The sequence below is a fragment of the Trifolium pratense genome, linkage group LG7 (assembly GCF_020283565.1).
Source record: "Trifolium pratense cultivar HEN17-A07 linkage group LG7, ARS_RC_1.1, whole genome shotgun sequence".
NCBI lineage: Eukaryota > Viridiplantae > Streptophyta > Magnoliopsida > Fabales > Fabaceae > Trifolium > Trifolium pratense.
In genome coordinates, this window is record NC_060065.1 from 37,762,337 (window position 1) to 37,780,699 (window position 18,363).

Here is an 18,363-nt window from a genome sequence, read left to right on the forward strand (position 1 = left end):
AAATAGGAAATAACCCTAAGGTTATTTATAAGGGTTATGGTCCCCAATTGCAGAATAACGTGAAAACGGCGCTCAGTCAAAAAGTTCTCTCTTCATCCCCATCAGAAGAGGTTTCAGGAGCCAATAAGGAATTCTGCGGTTGGAAGATCACACATACCCATGACCTTTGATCATCACATATAGCGAACTCAAACTCAGGTACGCTTCCGCTTATGGCTAAAGTATTTTCTTGATGATTAACAGGGTTTATGAATCAATTTGAATTTAACAAGTGGTATCAGAGCCACTCATGTTTGATCATTAAGAAAATAACGTTTTCATGCCTATTTGGTTTTATCGACATGTATTTTGTTCGGTATCTGTATACAGTTTTGGTTTTCTATTTTATTCCGGTTACGAATTCAGCGTTTGGTCTATTGGCTTTAATCGGCATGTGATTGTTTTTCCGGATATTTTTTATCGCTCAGTTTGGATATACAGCTTTCGTTTCATGATTAAAAATTGTATGAATTGGCATATTGGTTTTTTGGGTTTTGATTGCTCTTTGCAACGTGGCTTTTGGATTCATATGATATATTTGGATTTTGGTTGTACTTTGTATGTATGTGCTGTGTATTCATGTTTCGGTTTAATACTGCTGGTAGTTCCTTTTTTTTTTTTTTTTTTTTTTGAAACGCAATTCACTAATCAGGCAAATTTAAGGCTTCCAGTATTAGGCATATTGTACGGCATAATACTAATCAGGCACAATGAAACCTTTTTTCTCAGTTATGTTTCGGTTCCTTTATTTCATACAATGACACTATGATTTAATTGAATCATGATTTAATAGTTTTTTCCCTTAGTTTCGGTTGCAAATAGCTAGTTTCTTGTGCTGTTTGAATTCAGTTTGGCATTGTCAATCCATGCTTTTGGTTTAAAATTGCTATAGAATTTTTGGTTCCATTCCAAAGTCTGGTCTATGGACAATTTTAGTTTGGTCTCAAATTCAGTTTTGCAGAATGAAACAAATTGATTTTTTTTTAAGTTAAAGCATTCTTTTGGTTTTGTTTTTGCAATTTCAGTTTTGTATTTATTTTTGTGGGATTCAATTGTTCTTTTGAATCATGAATTGAATGTATCTGGTAAATAAAAATAAATATGCACTCTTTTGGAAAATTGCAAGTTCTACTTGCAAACTTGGTTACGATTTTGGTAAGTATTTTAAATTCAAATATTGGACAGTTTAAGGATATGTATTTTAAAATAAGTTGATTGAAACATAACGTTGCCAAAGTAACCTCTTTTGTGGAGATTAATTTATTTTGAAATACAAAAGGTTGTGTGCTTGTAACTTATGTGAATATTTAACCGGCCCAAAGGAAGGTAACTATTTTACAGAATTATAAGTGCAACTGTGGTGATAAACGTGTGATAATTATTCGGTTTTTACGTGTGAATAATAAATTGGCCCAAAGGAAAATTTGTTATTTGACATGTTTTTATTATCAGTGTTTGATTACTACGCCAAGGTATCACTGAAAAGTTAATATTTTGTCCAAAGATAGAATGTTAATGGATTCCCGATATCTTGTAATGGGATTTACCTTTATTTGAATTTAAAAATACTTTTATTTTAAGGCTTATTTGAGCATATTTTGCTTGATTTTTGTTCTCTCTTCAGTTATGAATGACATGTTGAAGTTTACTTTCAACGTCAATTTAGTTAAATGGCTCAAACTTCAAGTTCTAGAAAGTAAATCTTGTGATAGTTCTTGAAGTATGTATCTCGACGTTGCGTTAAGGACTGATCCTCCCTCACCTCGTACGGATGAGAGTACCTCTAAACAAAAGAGGGAAATTGGAAAGAGGGAGAGGTCAAATTGCATATGTTCGATGATCATAAGAAATGCCACCATGGGAACATTCTAGGGCAGACTATCTGAAAAGATAAATACGGTAACAGTTTTCATTAAGAAAATTTGAAAAGAGGTTTTTCAATAACGAAAAGTTTGATATACCTATGTTTTTATTTGGGAAACCTTAATTCAATAAAGTATAAGGATAAACTACAGATAAAGTGTCTCAAAAGGAACAACAACATAAATAATTTAAATCAGGTAACGATAGTTGTTTCTTTTTGTGGAACTAAAGGGAAAAGAAATATTACTTTAACTGTCAAACATGACATGTTAAGGGAAGGTATATTTCTTATCTGGTTTGTTTTAAGGTTGATTTAACTTTGGTATGTAGACACACATGTTGGATAGATTCGGGTGTCACAACTAACAACAGTGTGCCTAAGTAAGGTTTTATGAATTGTCGGCAACTAAGTGATGGTGAAAGATACATCTATATGTGGTTGACGACAAAACAGTTCAAGTTGAGGCAATTGAAAAAAAAAAATTTAGATTATTGATAAAGACTAAATTGTATTTGGATTTTGATGAAACTATTTTTGCACTGTCTTTCAAACAAAAATTAAGTTCTATTTTTATTTTGAACCTATTTGGTTTTTCTTGTTTATTTGGGAATGAAAACTTAAATTATTTCAAAATTTTAAATTAGTTGGTTTTGGTTCTTTGTCAGGTTACAATAATCTCTATTCAATTTAACACAATTGCTTCATTTAATTAACCAATGAGAATTCAGGTACATTTGACACAAGATATTGGGTGACATCTCCAAATGGAGAATAAAGAGACTTATGTCAAGTGAAATCTCAGACTCAGGTTTTCCAGAAAAGGGAAAATAAACCAATAAAGGAGATATGAGGCCAATGAGACTTTGGATGTCTTTGAACTTATAAATATTGATATTTGTGTGTCATTCTTTCCGGCTGTTTGGAATGGTAAACAATATTCATAATGTTCAAAGACGATTTTCTATATGGCTTCATTTATCTCATTCATGAAACAAGAAAGTCATTGGACGTGTTCAATTTTTATCCAGACTGATGTTGAGAATCAACTCGACTAAAGAAACAAAAGAGTTAAGTTTAACCGTGGTAGTGAATACTATGGTAAATTTAACAATTCAGATGAACAACGTCCAATAATTTTTATTTTTATTTTTCAATTAAAACTGCAGCATATGCCCTTAATGTCCGGTTAAAGCAAGACCTTAGAATACAAATGAGAAGAAGGTACATGTTTTATGATCCCACAATTAAATTTCATTTTTTTTATTTGCAAATTCTTTGAGGATGTCGAGTTTGCAGGGGGAGATATGGTTATGGAGGAATATATTGATATTTCCACAGGTGTTTAACTCTCCATACAAAAAATTGTTCCATATGAACAAACTCTTACACCTCAAGAACATATGTCATTCAGAAGATCCACGAGAGAAAATAGAAATACAATAGATGATTATATTGTATTTATCCAGGGACATAAGGTTAACATTGGAATGATGGATGATGATCTGATCAGATTTCATCAAGCAATGGAAAGTTCTAACTCTCAAAGGTGGATCGATGCCCTAAATAAAGTGATAAATTCCATAAATGACAATGACATTTGGGATTTTCTCATTGCCATAAGGTGCGAAACTCATTGGTCTTAAATAAAAATTTAAGACCAAGAGGGATTCGATAGGCGATGTGGAGAGGTAAAAAGCTCGTCTTGTCACAAAAGGATTTACACATAAAGAAGACATTGATTATAAAAGGTCTTTCTTTTTGGTTTTTTCGAAAGACTCTTTTAGGACCATAATGACATTGGTGACACATTTAGAACTTGAGCTACATATGATGGATGTAAAGACAACGTTTCTAAATGGTACATTGATGAAACAGTGTATATGGTGCAGCCGGAAAATTTTGTTTCAAAAGACTCAAAATATATGGTTTGCAAATTTAAGAAATCCATATATGAACTCAAGCAAGCATCTCAATTATGGTATTTCAAAATTCATCAAGTGATCATCTCATTCGGTTTTGAGGTGAATTTGGTTGATGATTGTATATATCATGAGTTGTGTGGGAGCAAATATATTTTCTTGGTTTTGTTTGTCGATGACAAGATGGTAAACCATGTGGCTAAGGGAGACAAGTTTAGTCTCAAACAGTGCCCTATGAATAACTTTAAAGAAAAGTAAATGCAGAAAATTCCTTATGATAAGTAGTAGGGAGTCTAATGTATATTCAGTTTTGTATGCGTTCAGGTATTGCGTACAATTTTTGGGATGTTGGGCAGATATTTAAGAAATTTAAGATTAGACCATTTGAAGCAGCCAAATGGGTAATACAGTATTTAAAGAGAACAAAAGACTGCATGCTCATGTATTGGAGGTCAGATTTTTTTTTTTGAGATCATTTGGTGTACTGACTCCGATTTTGTTGGATGCAAAGATAACATATCATGAGGCATCTGATTATAGAACTTTGTCACGGGGCTGCACATAGTGGATAAGGAATTGAAACACCACTAAAGTTATTTGTGACAATAAATTATTAGTTCTATTTTCAATAACAATGAACTCGACAAATTCAAGAATATAGAGATCAAGTTCTTGTTATTAAAGAATATTTTCAATAACAATGAACTCGACAAATTCAAGAATATAGAGATCAAGTTCTTGTTATTAAAGATTAAGTTCAGAGTGAACGGTTGTCTATAAAGCATATCGGTACAAACTCCATATTTGCGGATCCGCTTACTAAAGTTTTTCACCCAAAAAGCATATTGCTCGTATGGGTGTCAAGTCATTAAGTGATATTAAGATTTAGTGGGAGTTTGTTATTTTTAATGCTTTTATAATATAGACACACTTCAGTTCAAATAAGGCTTAAGAATATTTTCTGCAGAAATAAAGTTTTGGTAATTTTATACTCTGACTTTGGTTAAGGTTTGATCTCACTAAGGATTAAAGAGGACCAGTTGAAAATCGACATATACAGACCAATTTCATGTGATTTTCATGCTACACATTTCATGATGGATCTATGTCATTTAGTTGTGTCACTATTGGTGATCATTGATGGGTTTAGTTATGATTAATGTAACGAAAATCACCTTGGTTCTATATATTGGCATGACTAATGGACGAGATAATTTGGATATGCTTAAGGAATATAATGGCAAATTTTGAGCTCATAAAGTCTAACACATGTGTATAATTACATATGTGACCAGTGGGAGATTGTTAGGATTTTTGGGTCACAATAGTAATATTACATGTGTTAGGGCCATTATGTAATTAGCCAAAGCATCAGTGGTCTAATTAATAATATATAAGTCTATGGCTAAAAGCATAAATATCATGAAAGACAATTTATTGTGTAGATACCATAAGTCAATATCTAATTTAATGAGGGACCAAATTAGAAAATTGAAAAATAGGAAATAACCCTAAGGTTATTTATAGGGGTTATGGTCCCCAATTGCAGAATAACGTGAAAACGGCGCTCAGTCAAAAAGTTCTCTCTTCATCCCCATCAGAAGAGGTTTCAGGAGCCAATAAGGAATTCTGCGGTTGGAAGATCACACATACCCATGACCTTTGATCATCACATATGGCGAACTCAAACTCAGGTACGCTTCCGCTTATGGCTAAAGTATTTTCTTGATGATTAACATGATCAACTCTAGGGTTTATGAATCAATTTGAATCTAACAGTACTTTGAAAACAAAGTTTAATCTTAAAATCTAACCTCAAACTTTGAAAAATATGTTATGAAGTCAAGGGTTAAAAAAAATGTATAATCTTTTAAAATAAAATAAAACTTTAATTAAAAGTCTAGTTCATGATGGATCTCAACATCACAAAAGAAATTTACCTTTTGTATCTCAGTTTCCATCGAAGAAGTAGCTCCATTTAGCTTTGTCACTCGTATACTGATTTTGTGGAGGTGTTTTGTTGAATTGAAAGCAATGGCATCTTGTTCCTCCTTTTTGAATTCAGCTTCAACCAATCACCAGCGTCTCCTTTCAATGACAAAGCTAATAACATCACACGTAAACCAATCTCGTCACAAACAAGCTTTATCAATCTTCCACAACATGCACTCCACTTTATACATGTCCCTTGACCCACACGTCTTCACTCTTGTCCTCAAATCCTGCACCACCCTCCACCTTCCCCATCTCGCCACTTCCATTCACTCTCACCTCATCAAATCTTCATTCCTCGAAAACAACCCATTCCTTTCTTCCTCCCTCCTCAACTTCTACGGTCATTGCATTTCCCTCAACTCTGCACACCAACTGTTCGACGAAACTCCTCATAGAAATATCATTGTTTGGAACTCCATCATTGCACTTTATTCACGTTCACAACATATAACAACTGCTATTAACCTATTTAATCTCATCAATGTACCACGTAATGAGTCCACTTTCAACCCAATTATTGCTGCTTTATCATTATCGAATCAAAACAATGCTTCCTTTAAAGCTATAAATTTCTACCGTAAAATGATTGAGTTGAGACTCAAGCCGACTTTGATCACGCTTCTTGCTCTTCTTCCGGCTTCTGTTTCAATTGCGGCGTTGAATTTGATTAAAGAGATTCATGGTTATGCAATAAGGAATGATATTGATTGGCATCCTCAATTGAGTAGTGGGTTGATAGAAGCTTATGGTAGATGCGGTTGTTTGATGAATTCGCGTAAAGTTTTTTTGAAGATGAGGGATTGTGATAAAGATGTAGTTGTTTGGAGTAGTTTGATATCGGCTTGTGCATTGCATGGTGAAGCTAAGGAAGCTTTGGAGATTTTTCGAGAAATGGAAGTTTCGGGTGTGAAGCCTGATGGGATTACTTTTCTTGGTGTTTTGAAAGCTTGTAGTCATGCTTGGTTGGATGACGAGGCTTTGTATTGTTTTATGAGGATGCATAAGGATTATGGTGTTGAGCCGAATAGCGAACATTATTCTTGTTTGGTTGATGTTTTGAGTAGGTGTGGGAGATTGTATGAAGCTTATGAGGTTATTAAAAGGATGCCTGTGAAGGTCACTGCTAAGGCATGGGGTGCTCTTCTTGGTGCTTGTAGGAACTATGGAGAGTTGGGGTTGGCTGAGATAGCGGGGAAGGCTTTGGCTGAGGTTGAGCCAGATAATGCTGCGAATTATGTTCTGTTGGCTAAGATTTATGCTAGTATTGGGAGACAAGATGAAGCTGATAGAATGATAAGGGAAATGAAAGAGAAGGGAGTGAAGACTAGGGGTGGTAGTAGTTGGGTTGTGCATTCAGAGTCATAACATTAATTGCATGTGTCGTGGTTTTAATTTGCAGTCACAGTTGAAAAGAAGTTTTTTATGTTGTTGAGAATCACAAACACATATTATTGGTGTATTCAGAGCCAGGACATTAATTGCACGTGTCGTGGTTTTAATTTGCGGTCACAGTTGAAAAGAAGTTTTTAATGTTGTTGAGAATCACAAACACATATTGTTGGTGTAGCCGCAATTGCAGTTGCAAAGGGATGATGTTTTGGCCACAGTGACTGTTTCTTGTGGTGGATATGTGTTGGACATGCAGTAGAATTGAAGCTACTACTTTGAGCTTCTAAACACTCTAAAAATTTCTTTTGCGGACCATAATTTAAAGGACAAAACTTACCGACATTATCATAGATGTTGTTCTACACTAAAACCACTTAGTTGGTGTAAAAGTTGGGACAGTTGTGAGCTCTGAGTAGCTGCGAGCATTTGTTTTCATTTTTAATAGAGAAAAACACCTATTGTACCATAGAGAAGTTGTGTCCTAATTTAAAACCCTGTTGTGAAGTAATGTTTTTTTCCTGATACTCTTTTTTTGTTTCGCTCTTTTTCATCTAGTGAAAGCATTCTTTTTCTTCTAATGAAAGAATGATAGTATAAGACTATAGAGAAAAAGAGTTGGTGAAGTGTTGTGTTTTGAATGAAGGGATAGAGGATTAGACTGAAAAGGGGACTGTTGATTCGGATCCCTCTGGGAATGGATGGGGTTGAACTCATTACTTGCAGCTAACAGAGGCAGATACGTATTGGCATTTGCACTTCTTGTTAAGGTGATTTTAATCTTCTCGTTTTAACACATGGCATGGCTTCTCTTTTTTATGATTGAGATAGACACGACATCCTTTACAAGAGGCTGGGTGATCATCCCACACTTCTTTGTGCTGCGTGAGATGCTTTTGTTCTTAATCTTATGTTATTTGTTCTGTGCAAGTGCCAGTGAACTCATTACTTGCAACTAACGGAGGCAGGTATGAATTGGCACTCACACTTCTTGTTAAGGTGACTTGAATCTTCTGGTTTTAATACTTGACATGACTTTGCTGTTTTAAGATCAAGGTAAACACTAAGACACGGCTAGGTGACCATCCCACATTTCAGAAACAAGGGAGATTTCAAATCTGTGCTGAACCATGACTTTGTTTGATTTTGATGTTTGGTAGATTTGATTACTGTTTAGTTAGCTTGTATAATGGTTTAGGAGTACTTGATTACTTTTGTGTGAATATCAATATCCTAATTCCTAACTTCAAAAATGTCTACTTTTTAATATGTCAATCTTGTTTATGTGTAAGATTAGAATATTATAATATATATGGGAAAATAAGAAATCAATTACTAGAACGTTTTAAATGTTTGCTCAGTGTTACTACTGTCTAGTATGTCATGCACATCAACATTTCTATTAACAGTAAGAAGTGGATCATGCAAACAAATCTATCATGCACATCAACATGTCTATCATCATCAGTAAAATATTTGCAAATTTATATTAAATCCTTAAACTTTCTTACATCATAAAAATTATGGAAAATTATAAATATCTCCCTTGAGGTCTCTTTAATTGATAGAGAGATCCCCTCTAATTTTAAAATAGACACTAGCTTCCCTTAAATTCTTATCAAATTGTCTCTTGTATGGGAAAAAAATAAACAAGAATGAATGCAGGACAATCAGACAGATACAGGTAGAAGGGACTGGAGTGATCTTCCATGATCTAATTCTCAAAGAAACAGAGCAAGGTTACAGATAGGAGTATTCTCAAAGGAGCAGATCCCTCAAGCAAGAAACGCACAAGTAACTAATAACTAATCTAACCTCTTTAGAACGAATCTAACTAACGGAACTAACTCCAAATATTTACTTCTGGTGTGATCAACCATAGCAAGGTTATTATTCTTTTCTACATAATCATAAAGCTTGCTGAAGCTAAATAGAGTGACCAATAGTGACACATAGGTTAAATTTCTAACCAAACTAATAGCTGACAAATTAACTAAAGGCGTTTAACAAAACTCAAGCAATTAACCATGTTTTGTGATGGGTGAAATTTTGTTCATTTTAAATTTATTAATTTGTGAATTTTATTATTCTATTATTTTAATAATTTTTTTTTAAAGTTTATTCTGTGGAATGGATGGATCATTTTAGGGAAATGAACAGCATATCTTGTGGAGTCAATGTTTATAACAATGACAGCATCAGGAATGAATGATCTTGCACTTCTTTATACATTGTTAAAGGTAATGGAGCCTATAGTTTGTAATTTTGAATTGATTAATAATAACTCACATTTGGTATATGTTGTAATTAATCTATGTGTGCATATATTTAACCAAAAAAAAATAATCTCTGTGTGCATGTGTGGCATGATGAGACCATGGTTTTGTCTATAAATAATACTATAATTATGAGGATTTCTTTACTTTAGTGGGCAATTTAAGTGCAATATCAGGAATGATCGGTTAGAGATTCTGAAAATTGTTTGTACTTAGTTGTTGTCATTCTTTATGACTATTTTTTTCTCCTTCTTTCCTTTTCTATTTCTTTTGCTTTGTTTCTCTTGTCAATGCATTTTTTTGGTCAGGAAGTAAGATTCTAAACAAAAGAATACAAAGATTTTTTTATTATTTTCACACTAATCAAAAGAGGATCAATAAATAATGCAAAATCCAAAAATAGAGTACACATTCTAGAATCAGTATGGCTTCCACCTCAAAGTTCTATATTTTTTTCCTCCATGATGTTCATGTACAAAATCAAGCTGAGGAATGATCCTATAAAGCATGTCATCAACCTTCTTGGAGTACCATATTCTCCATCTCTTCCAAAGAATAAGAGGAAGTATCAGAGTTCCAAAGCCAAAAGTGAATCCTAACTCTACACTTAAGAAATTCCAGTCAATATTTGAACTCTCATCATGTGTTTCAGTTGCTTGTGGTTGTGGTGGTGAGCACCCTTTTCCATTTGAAATTTGAGTCAGTGGAGGTCCAAATAACCCTTCATTTCCTATAAATGAATCTGCTAGAAATGATTGAATTTGTGTTCCAGTTGGTATTTTTCCTACCAAGTGATTATAGGAAACGTTCATGACTGCAAGAAATGATAAACTTGCAAGCTCTGTAGGAATCTCTCCCGTTAAGGAGTTGATAGAAAAGTCTAAGGACTCGAGATGTTTTAGATTGCCTATAGAAGAAGGTATGTTACCTGAGAAAGCATTTTGTGACAAGTTAAGAGCATGCAGTGCTGTAAGATTCATAAGCTCTTCTGGTATTGGTCCTTCAAAGTTGTTAGATGAGAAATCCAATGAAGTGAAAGCAATGAGGATTTTAACCAAATTCTGTGGTCTACCTTTGTTAACAATTGTAACTGAATCCTCATAACTTCTTAGACCAACACCTTCCTCAAAAATATGAGAGACTATATGGTCAAGCAAAAAAGGTGGTTCTGCTGCTATAACTTTAGCTAACTTCATTTGAAGTTCACTACTAAGATCTATTATTGCTGTTTTGACATTCACAGGATTGAAGTTATCATAGAGATTAAAAAATAAATGACCAAACTTGCCACCTTTATCTTCATCAATCATCAATGCTTGCCAGCTTTGTAAAAGTGATGGTGGTAATCTACCACTAAAATTGTTGTCTGCTAGATCAACAATCTGAAGTGTCTCCCAATTTCCATTGTTATTGTCACATCCAATATGGCCATGCAATTTGTTTGTCCTTAAAATCACGACTCTAAGAGAGGAAATTTTCTTCAAGAAGCAAGGAAATGTATCAATTAATTGATTGTTTCCAAGGTTTAGAACTTGAAGGTGTTTGCAATATGCCAAAGATTTAGGTATGGTTCCCTTCAAAAGATTCCCACTGAGGTCTAGCAACCTTAGATCACAAGATGTTGAGAATGTATCTGAAATATGGTCATTGAGCTTGTTTCCACCTAGATTTAGTAGCCTAAGAGTGTTGCTCCTTCTTGTCAAACACATAGGAATTTTTCCATTGAAGCTATTATAGGAAAGATCAAGTGCTTTAAGACCTGAAATGTTACAAAAGGATTCATGGATTGTTCCATGAAAACTGTTGTTTGAAAGAGAGAGATAATATAGGAAAGGCATTTGACTTCCAATGTCTGTCAAGCTAATAGAACTGAATCTGTTGCTTGAGTAGTCCAAATAGATGGCATTTTTAAAAAATGTCGGCGCAATGCCGTGTAATTGGTTGGAATGAAGGTCAAGTTTAAACAAATTTGAACTAAGATTTTGTAAAGGCCCTTCAAAATTTGTTAGAGAATTATAGGAAATATTAAGAACGATCATAGAATCAAATTTCCAAATCCAGTTGGGAATTGTTCCTGAAATTTGGTTTCCTGACAAGTCTAGGTAGAGCATGGTTGAGGATTTATATTTCAAAAATTTAGGGAATGCTCTTAAATTGCATGAACCCAACCAAAGAGTTTTCAAATTAGGAAAAGATGACGCCTCACGATCATCCCTTATATTTGCATCAACAGACAGGTTGTTGTGTCCAAGATCAAGTGTACTCAAATTTTGTAGCCTGCCAATCACATCAAGTTGTATAGTACCATTGAACTTGTTTTTGGTAAGTTGAAGCAAACGAAGTCTTTTAAGTTTGAATATAGACATAGGAATAGGCCCTTCAAAATTGTTTCCACTTAAATCAACCATCTCTAACAATGACCAAGAAGCATTTGGAAATTCTTCCAATATACCCTCAAATTTGTTGTAATAAAGCATGAGTTGTTGAAGAGATTGAAGTCTAAACAAAGATGAAGGGGCTCTTCCATCAAAGGAGTTATCTCCTAAATCAATGATGGTGAGGTTTACAAGTCCCTCAAAATGAGTAGATGGAACTTCACCCTTGAAACCATTATGATTGAGGGATAAAACTTTGAGGGCCTTGGACCTATTAAAAGATGGAAGTGGACCAGTGAAGTTGTTGAATGACAAGTCTAGATGAACAAGTTGGGTAAGATGAGAAATTGAATTTGGAAGTGTCTCATTAAACTGACAATTTGATAGATCTAGTGTAGACAATTGCCTAAAATTGTGAATAGACTCTGGAATTGGTCCTGAAATATTTGTATGGCTAAGATTCAAGTTGTGCAAAGATCCTTGATGTGGGAAATTTGGTAGAGAACCATGAAGACCAAGATTATAAGAAACATCAAGCACATGTAGTGAGAGTATTTGGAAAATTTCAATTGGAACTTTTCCCTCAAAACCAGCATTTGATAAATTCAAATACCTCAAATTCTTTAGGTTTTGAAAATTTGGATGAATCTCAGAATGAAATTCATTATAGGCCAAATTCAAACTTTGCAAATACTTCAAGTTGAAAAGACTATTATCAACTTGTCCAGAGATAAATTCTTGACTTAAGTCAAGAGCTATAACATGTCCTTTTTTGTTGCATGTTACTCCATTCCATTCACAACAATGTTTGCTTTGATTCCATTGAACAAGTTTTATGGACTTAGTTGAGTTGAATATGAGGTTTTTTCTCAATTGGAGCAACAAAGATTGTTGATGACTAAGACAATGGCTAGTAGCAAAAACAATATTGATGCTGAGGTTTATGAGGCAAAAGGATAACAAGAAAACCCACGAAGTCATATTCATTGCAGATAATTATGAGAAACAAAAGTTGCAATAAAAAAATGGTTTAATGTTTAAGATGGTTTTTTGCTTTTGAGCATATGATATCTCTACCATTTATAGGTGACCCATCCATCTTTCACAAACTCCACTCACCCGATGTCAGATCAACCTATTTTTCCAAGTTCTAACAAGACTAAATTCTTCTCAACATTCAGGTATTGACCAACAAAACTAAAATACGACTAGTACTAGTACATAAAGGACTTTGAACTCAATAGTGGTACAAACTGACGTGGCAAAAAATATGCATCATTCTGTATCAAATTTTATTGTATATTTTTTTTTTTCAGATGGTAAGAAATGAAGTGATAAAGTACTCCTCGCTTATTTCCCGCCCGATTGGCTTCCCTAATTTCAGTAATAATTTTTCGGTCGGCGCTAGCTATCTAAATTGCTAATCATTCCTTAATATTTGTCCGGCTTGAACTTTTTTAAAAGAAGATAATAGTAATAAGTTGATATTGTAAGTTTTTTTTTTTTTTTTACAAATTTTAAGTCTTCGTTTAATTGACAAATGTTTATATTATTAGGTTGAATATTTTCATTAAAAATCAATTAAAAATATGTGTAAGTTTTAAGTAATATCACTTTGTCTTAAAAAAAATAATAAAAAATAATTTTATTTGCCTTAATTAGCTTTTAGGATAAACTCCAAACTCCTTTTTAGTCACCACATAGCATGAAATTGTGACAAAAGAAATATTTGACTAATATGCATGAGGTCCTAGGTTCGATTTTCATTGCCAACATTGTAAAAAAAAAAATTGAATTTATTTTTTTCTCTGCTTCAATTCTTTCTCTACAGACCTGATGATCTTAATTTTTTTAATGCATAGTAGTAATGGTTATAAATTTCTATTCAACAAAATACTTTTTCTTAGTTTTTTTTTTGGTCTTCTCTTTTCCTTCATGCATACGTTTTCTAGGAGACAACCAATCACTTTATACTTTTATGGTAGACTTGGAAATGTTTTTTTTTTTTTTTGACGGTAGACTTGGAAATGTTATTTCGTAGGTTTATGTATTATTGTATTACAGTATTTTGAAACTAACAAAATCTAGAACTTAGAAAACATAATAGATTTTTTTTTACGAATAAAAAATCATAACAAAAGAATGTATTTTTTTTCATTCGATGAAGCGTGAATTGTGGTTCCAAAGGATTGAGGTCATTCTATAGTGCCCTCAATGTGTATGTATGAGGATTGAGGACTTTAGATCATGTGAACTGAGAGGTTTGTTTGTATGCTCGTCATTCCGCCTAATTTTCATGCTTTTCATTCCAAAAATAATATTCCCTCCCGTGGTTAATATAAGGAAACTTATACTTTTTAGATACATTAAAATATTGATGTATCTATACTATATGGTTTAGATACATCAATGTTTCAATGTATCTAAAAAGTGAAAGTTTTCTTATATTAAGGACCGGATAAAGTAATACAATATTAATTTAATACTAGTATTAATATTATTTTTAAGTCCTCGTAATTGGGTGCACTATCCAACTCACAACTGATTTACCTTTTTATTTTTCGATTTTTTATTACTCTAACTTCTCAATTTTCACACATTTTCTCTCTTAATTCATTGAAACATCAACTTCTTATCTCCCAACCACTTTTTATCTATTTCTCTTGCTTTTAGTTTATTAAATGGTAGTTTAATTACATATATAGATATATAGTTTGAGAATTTTTACAATGTTGGTATTAAAATTCCATAGAGGTTAATTACATATATAGCTATGCATTTTGAGTTTTTTTTGTCACTATAGTTGTGTATTTTTGTAAAAGTTTGCAATATATTTCTTTAGTAAAAATATATATACTATTTTTTAGTCTTCACAAAATTTCTGGATCCGCCACCGATTACCGATTGTATACTCTAACTTGAATTATTTTGTGAAATCTTATATATTTGGTGATTAATTTATGTGGGAATTATATAAAATTTCATTCGTGTACTAGTGTTACATGCAGTGGCGGGGCCAGAAAATTTATAAAGTCCGGGCAAAATGTTAGTTTTAAACAAAAATATCAGTTTTTCATTGAAAAATCTCAGTTTTGAACAAAAAAAAAACTCAGTTTTGTTCTAAATACCCTTAAAAATCTCAATTTTGCCTAAATTAATCCTTAAAATACCAATTTTGTTTATCCGAGCCTGCGCAAGTACCCGGGCTAGCCGGGCTTTGGATCTGCCCATGGTTTACGGGGAAAATGATGTGAACAGGGAAGGAATAAGAACACAACACTTCTTTCTTTCATTTTTTGATTTTTAAAAAAATAATAATTTTACAATGTTTAATGACATGTCTTTTAAAAATAAATAAGAAATAAATAAATTCCACGTGTTAAACAAAACTCGCTAACAATGCAGGGAGTAAAGATTTATTAACTCAGTTAATAATTGGCGAAATATAAGCGATGCATAATATATGCGATGCATATATTTCCGCTCTAATCACGAATATTCTGTTAGGATTTTCTTTAAATAAACCGATTAATATGGAATCTTAATTATTCTATTCTTGTCCATAGTGTAATTCGGCCAACCTAATTAGCGATAAGTGTTAAATTGCGTATCATAGAAATATCGCACAATTTATTTAAAAAAATTAAAATAACCGATACGTATCAGATATGACTAGATTCTACTCCGATACGACTTAAAATTCGATACGTGTCTGCGATACAAATACATGATTTTTTTTTTTTTTGCTTTTATATTTTTTCCTGGATTTAAAAAGAAGACAATCTTTAGGTCTTAAACGGTAATTACTTTTATGAATTAGTGAAAACCTTGGCATAGGATGGCCACAAGGTGCCCAGCTCGCCCTTGTGGGCATTGTCGGTACAATTTATTTTTTTTCTAACGTTTTGAATAATTTGAATGCTAATTTATTATTATTATTATCGGATTTTAGTTATATTTATATATTTAATTTTAAATTTGTATGGCTAAGATTCAAGTTGTGCAAAGATCCTTGATGTGGGAAATTTGGTAGATTTATATATTTATATAAGAAACATCAAGCACAAGTAGTGAGGACTTTCCCCTCAAAACATCATGCTCATAATATTTTTTTATAATTAAAAAAAGATAAGAAAACACTCAAATCTTGTTATAAAAAAAAACACTCAAATAATTTATTTAAAAAAAAAAATATGTATGATTGATTCCGTGAAAAAAAGAATATGACGGAGATAGAGAAAATTAATATCATTATTGGTAAAGATCACACATTAATTACATGAAAATTAAGATCAAATGACTCACTTAATAAATATATTTTAGCTTAAATTTAATTAATGATTATAATTTGGCGTCAATCATATTGTGACACATGTGTCATTTGATCCTATCTCTATTTTTATTTTTATATACAATATATTACTGAATATACAATTTTTTTATATAATACTGTAGTGAATATACAATGTAATGCTAAGCCTATTATTTTTTTTGTATATTGCTAGAGTAACACAATGCTGCCGTTTATGAATGCAGGAGATTCTTCTTCTTCTTCTTCTTCTTCTTCTTCTTCTTCTTCTTCTTCTTCTTCTTCTTCTTCTTCTTCTTCTTCTTCTTCTTCTTCTTCTTCTTCTCGGCCAATGATTGAGGAAACATTTACCGTCAACAACCAACTCTCTTCCGTTGATTATCTTCAATCGGCCACTCTTTCATTTGACCTCGTTGAAGAAATCCTTTGTAGGTTATCCGTGAAACTCCTCCTTCAATTTCGATGTGTTTGTAAGTCGTGGAATTCTCTAATATGTAATCCTAAATTCGCCAAAAAACACCTTAACATGTCAACCACGCGCCGCCTCCACTTTTTAAGCTACTCTAATCCTTTACACAAGTACATTATTACTTCTTGCCCACTCCATTGTGTTTCCACCACTGTGTCCAATAAGGACGTCACACAGCTCGAGTATCCTTCAAACAATCATAGTTGTGCACATCATGAAATCGTTGCCTCTTACAATGGTATTCTTTGTCTTGCCCAAGTGTACTCTTATGTGTACTATGTTCTATTGTGGAATCCTTCCATTAGAAAAGTCAAGGAATTGCCCCGTCTTGAAGAACCACGTTATATGTCTCAATGGACATTTGGCTTCGGATATGATTTTGTTACGAATAATTATAAAGTGGTTGCTGTTTTATCATACTATGTGCATGATAGTGTTGGTGATTCTGTTGGCAAAACTGTAGTGAAGGTTAATACTCTGGGTACCAATTTTTGGAAAAATATACAAGAGTTCCCTTTTGATAGTACGCCCGAAATGGATTCAGGAATATTTGTCAGTGGCACGATTAATTGGTTGACTTCTAAACCTTGGGGGGAAAAATCATGTTTTGTTGTATCTCTTGATTTGGGAAAGGAGTCTTATCAAAAGGTTTTGCTGCCTGATCATCGAGAGGAAGATGTGACTATCTCGTACTTGAGTGTGCTGAGGGATTGCTTGTGCATGATGTATGGTCATGATATTTGGATTATGAAAGAATATGGAAATAAAGAATCTTGGACTAAATTGTTCAGTGTTTTATACATGCAAGATCATCCTAGTGAGTCATATTATTTGACCAAGGCATTCTATATGTTTGAGGATGACCAAGTGTTGCTTCAATATTTTGGAGATTTGGGTTTGAAGTTGATTGTTTATGATCCAAGGATTGGTACTTTTAAGTTTATTAAGTTTGAAAACAAGAGTATTTATAATATGATATCTCCCTGCACAGAATTTTGCATTGAGAGTTTGATATCACCTTGCTCTTAATGATAGGATTTAGATACAGCGTTGTGCCACTTGAGCATGAGATTCAACTACTACAACATATATGTTAATTTATGTTTAATTATGTTATTCTTTTTGTACTTTTCTAAATTCTGATTGTTGCATTGCTTGGATTATTATAAATTAGTTGTTGAAATATGTTGTGTAAGCACTTACTTTGATTATCTTTTCTTTGTTGTTCAGTTTGTATTTCTTTCCATTAATTCCATGTCATTATTTTGTTTTCAAGTTATTTTGTACAACTTAAGAAACACAACAATGGTTACCATTACAGCTTCTCACACTGTAAGTAATTCCAGAAGAATCAACTCCACAAGGTTGTTTATGGCTTTCCGATTAGACCAAGTGGTACATGTGACGTCTCCGCCACATGCCAATAGATATAGACCAAGTGGTAAGTCTTAGCAATCCGTGAAAACTCTTATCCTTTCTGGTTGTTCGAATATTGACAAATTGAAAGAAGATATAGGTAAAATAAAGTCTAACGGTATCAAACAAGTGCCGTTTTCGATAGTTAGATCAGAAAGCATTGCATATATATCCCAATGCAGTTTAGAACTTCGTTTTCTTGTTTTGCTTTGTCTGTGTTTGTTCTGTTCGGTCGACTATTCTTCATCTTGCAGTAAATGTGGATATTTGGTAAATTATTGGTTTGTTTGTTTGTTATATATTGAGTAATAATCT

General features: G+C 32.8%; 3 protein-coding genes across 3 annotated transcripts; 2 read left to right on the forward strand and 1 right to left on the reverse strand.

Annotated features, from left to right (window-relative positions):
• Positions 1 to 5,606: 5,606 nt before the first annotated feature.
• Positions 5,607 to 7,366, forward strand: LOC123899499 (putative pentatricopeptide repeat-containing protein At1g03510). Its single transcript, XM_045950646.1, has one exon. The coding sequence runs from the start codon at positions 5,857 to 5,859 to the stop codon at positions 7,180 to 7,182; it is 1,326 nt and encodes a 441-aa protein (XP_045806602.1). The 5' UTR covers positions 5,607 to 5,856; the 3' UTR covers positions 7,183 to 7,366.
• Positions 7,367 to 9,898: 2,532 nt separating this feature from the next.
• On the reverse strand, positions 9,899 to 12,841 carry LOC123896383 (receptor-like protein 7). The gene has a single exon (XM_045946776.1). The coding sequence runs from the start codon at positions 12,839 to 12,841 to the stop codon at positions 9,899 to 9,901; it is 2,943 nt and encodes a 980-aa protein (XP_045802732.1).
• Positions 12,842 to 16,494: 3,653 nt separating this feature from the next.
• LOC123896384 (F-box/kelch-repeat protein At3g23880-like) lies at positions 16,495 to 17,661 on the forward strand. The gene has a single exon (XM_045946777.1). The coding sequence runs from the start codon at positions 16,495 to 16,497 to the stop codon at positions 17,659 to 17,661; it is 1,167 nt and encodes a 388-aa protein (XP_045802733.1).
• Positions 17,662 to 18,363: the final 702 nt, after the last annotated feature.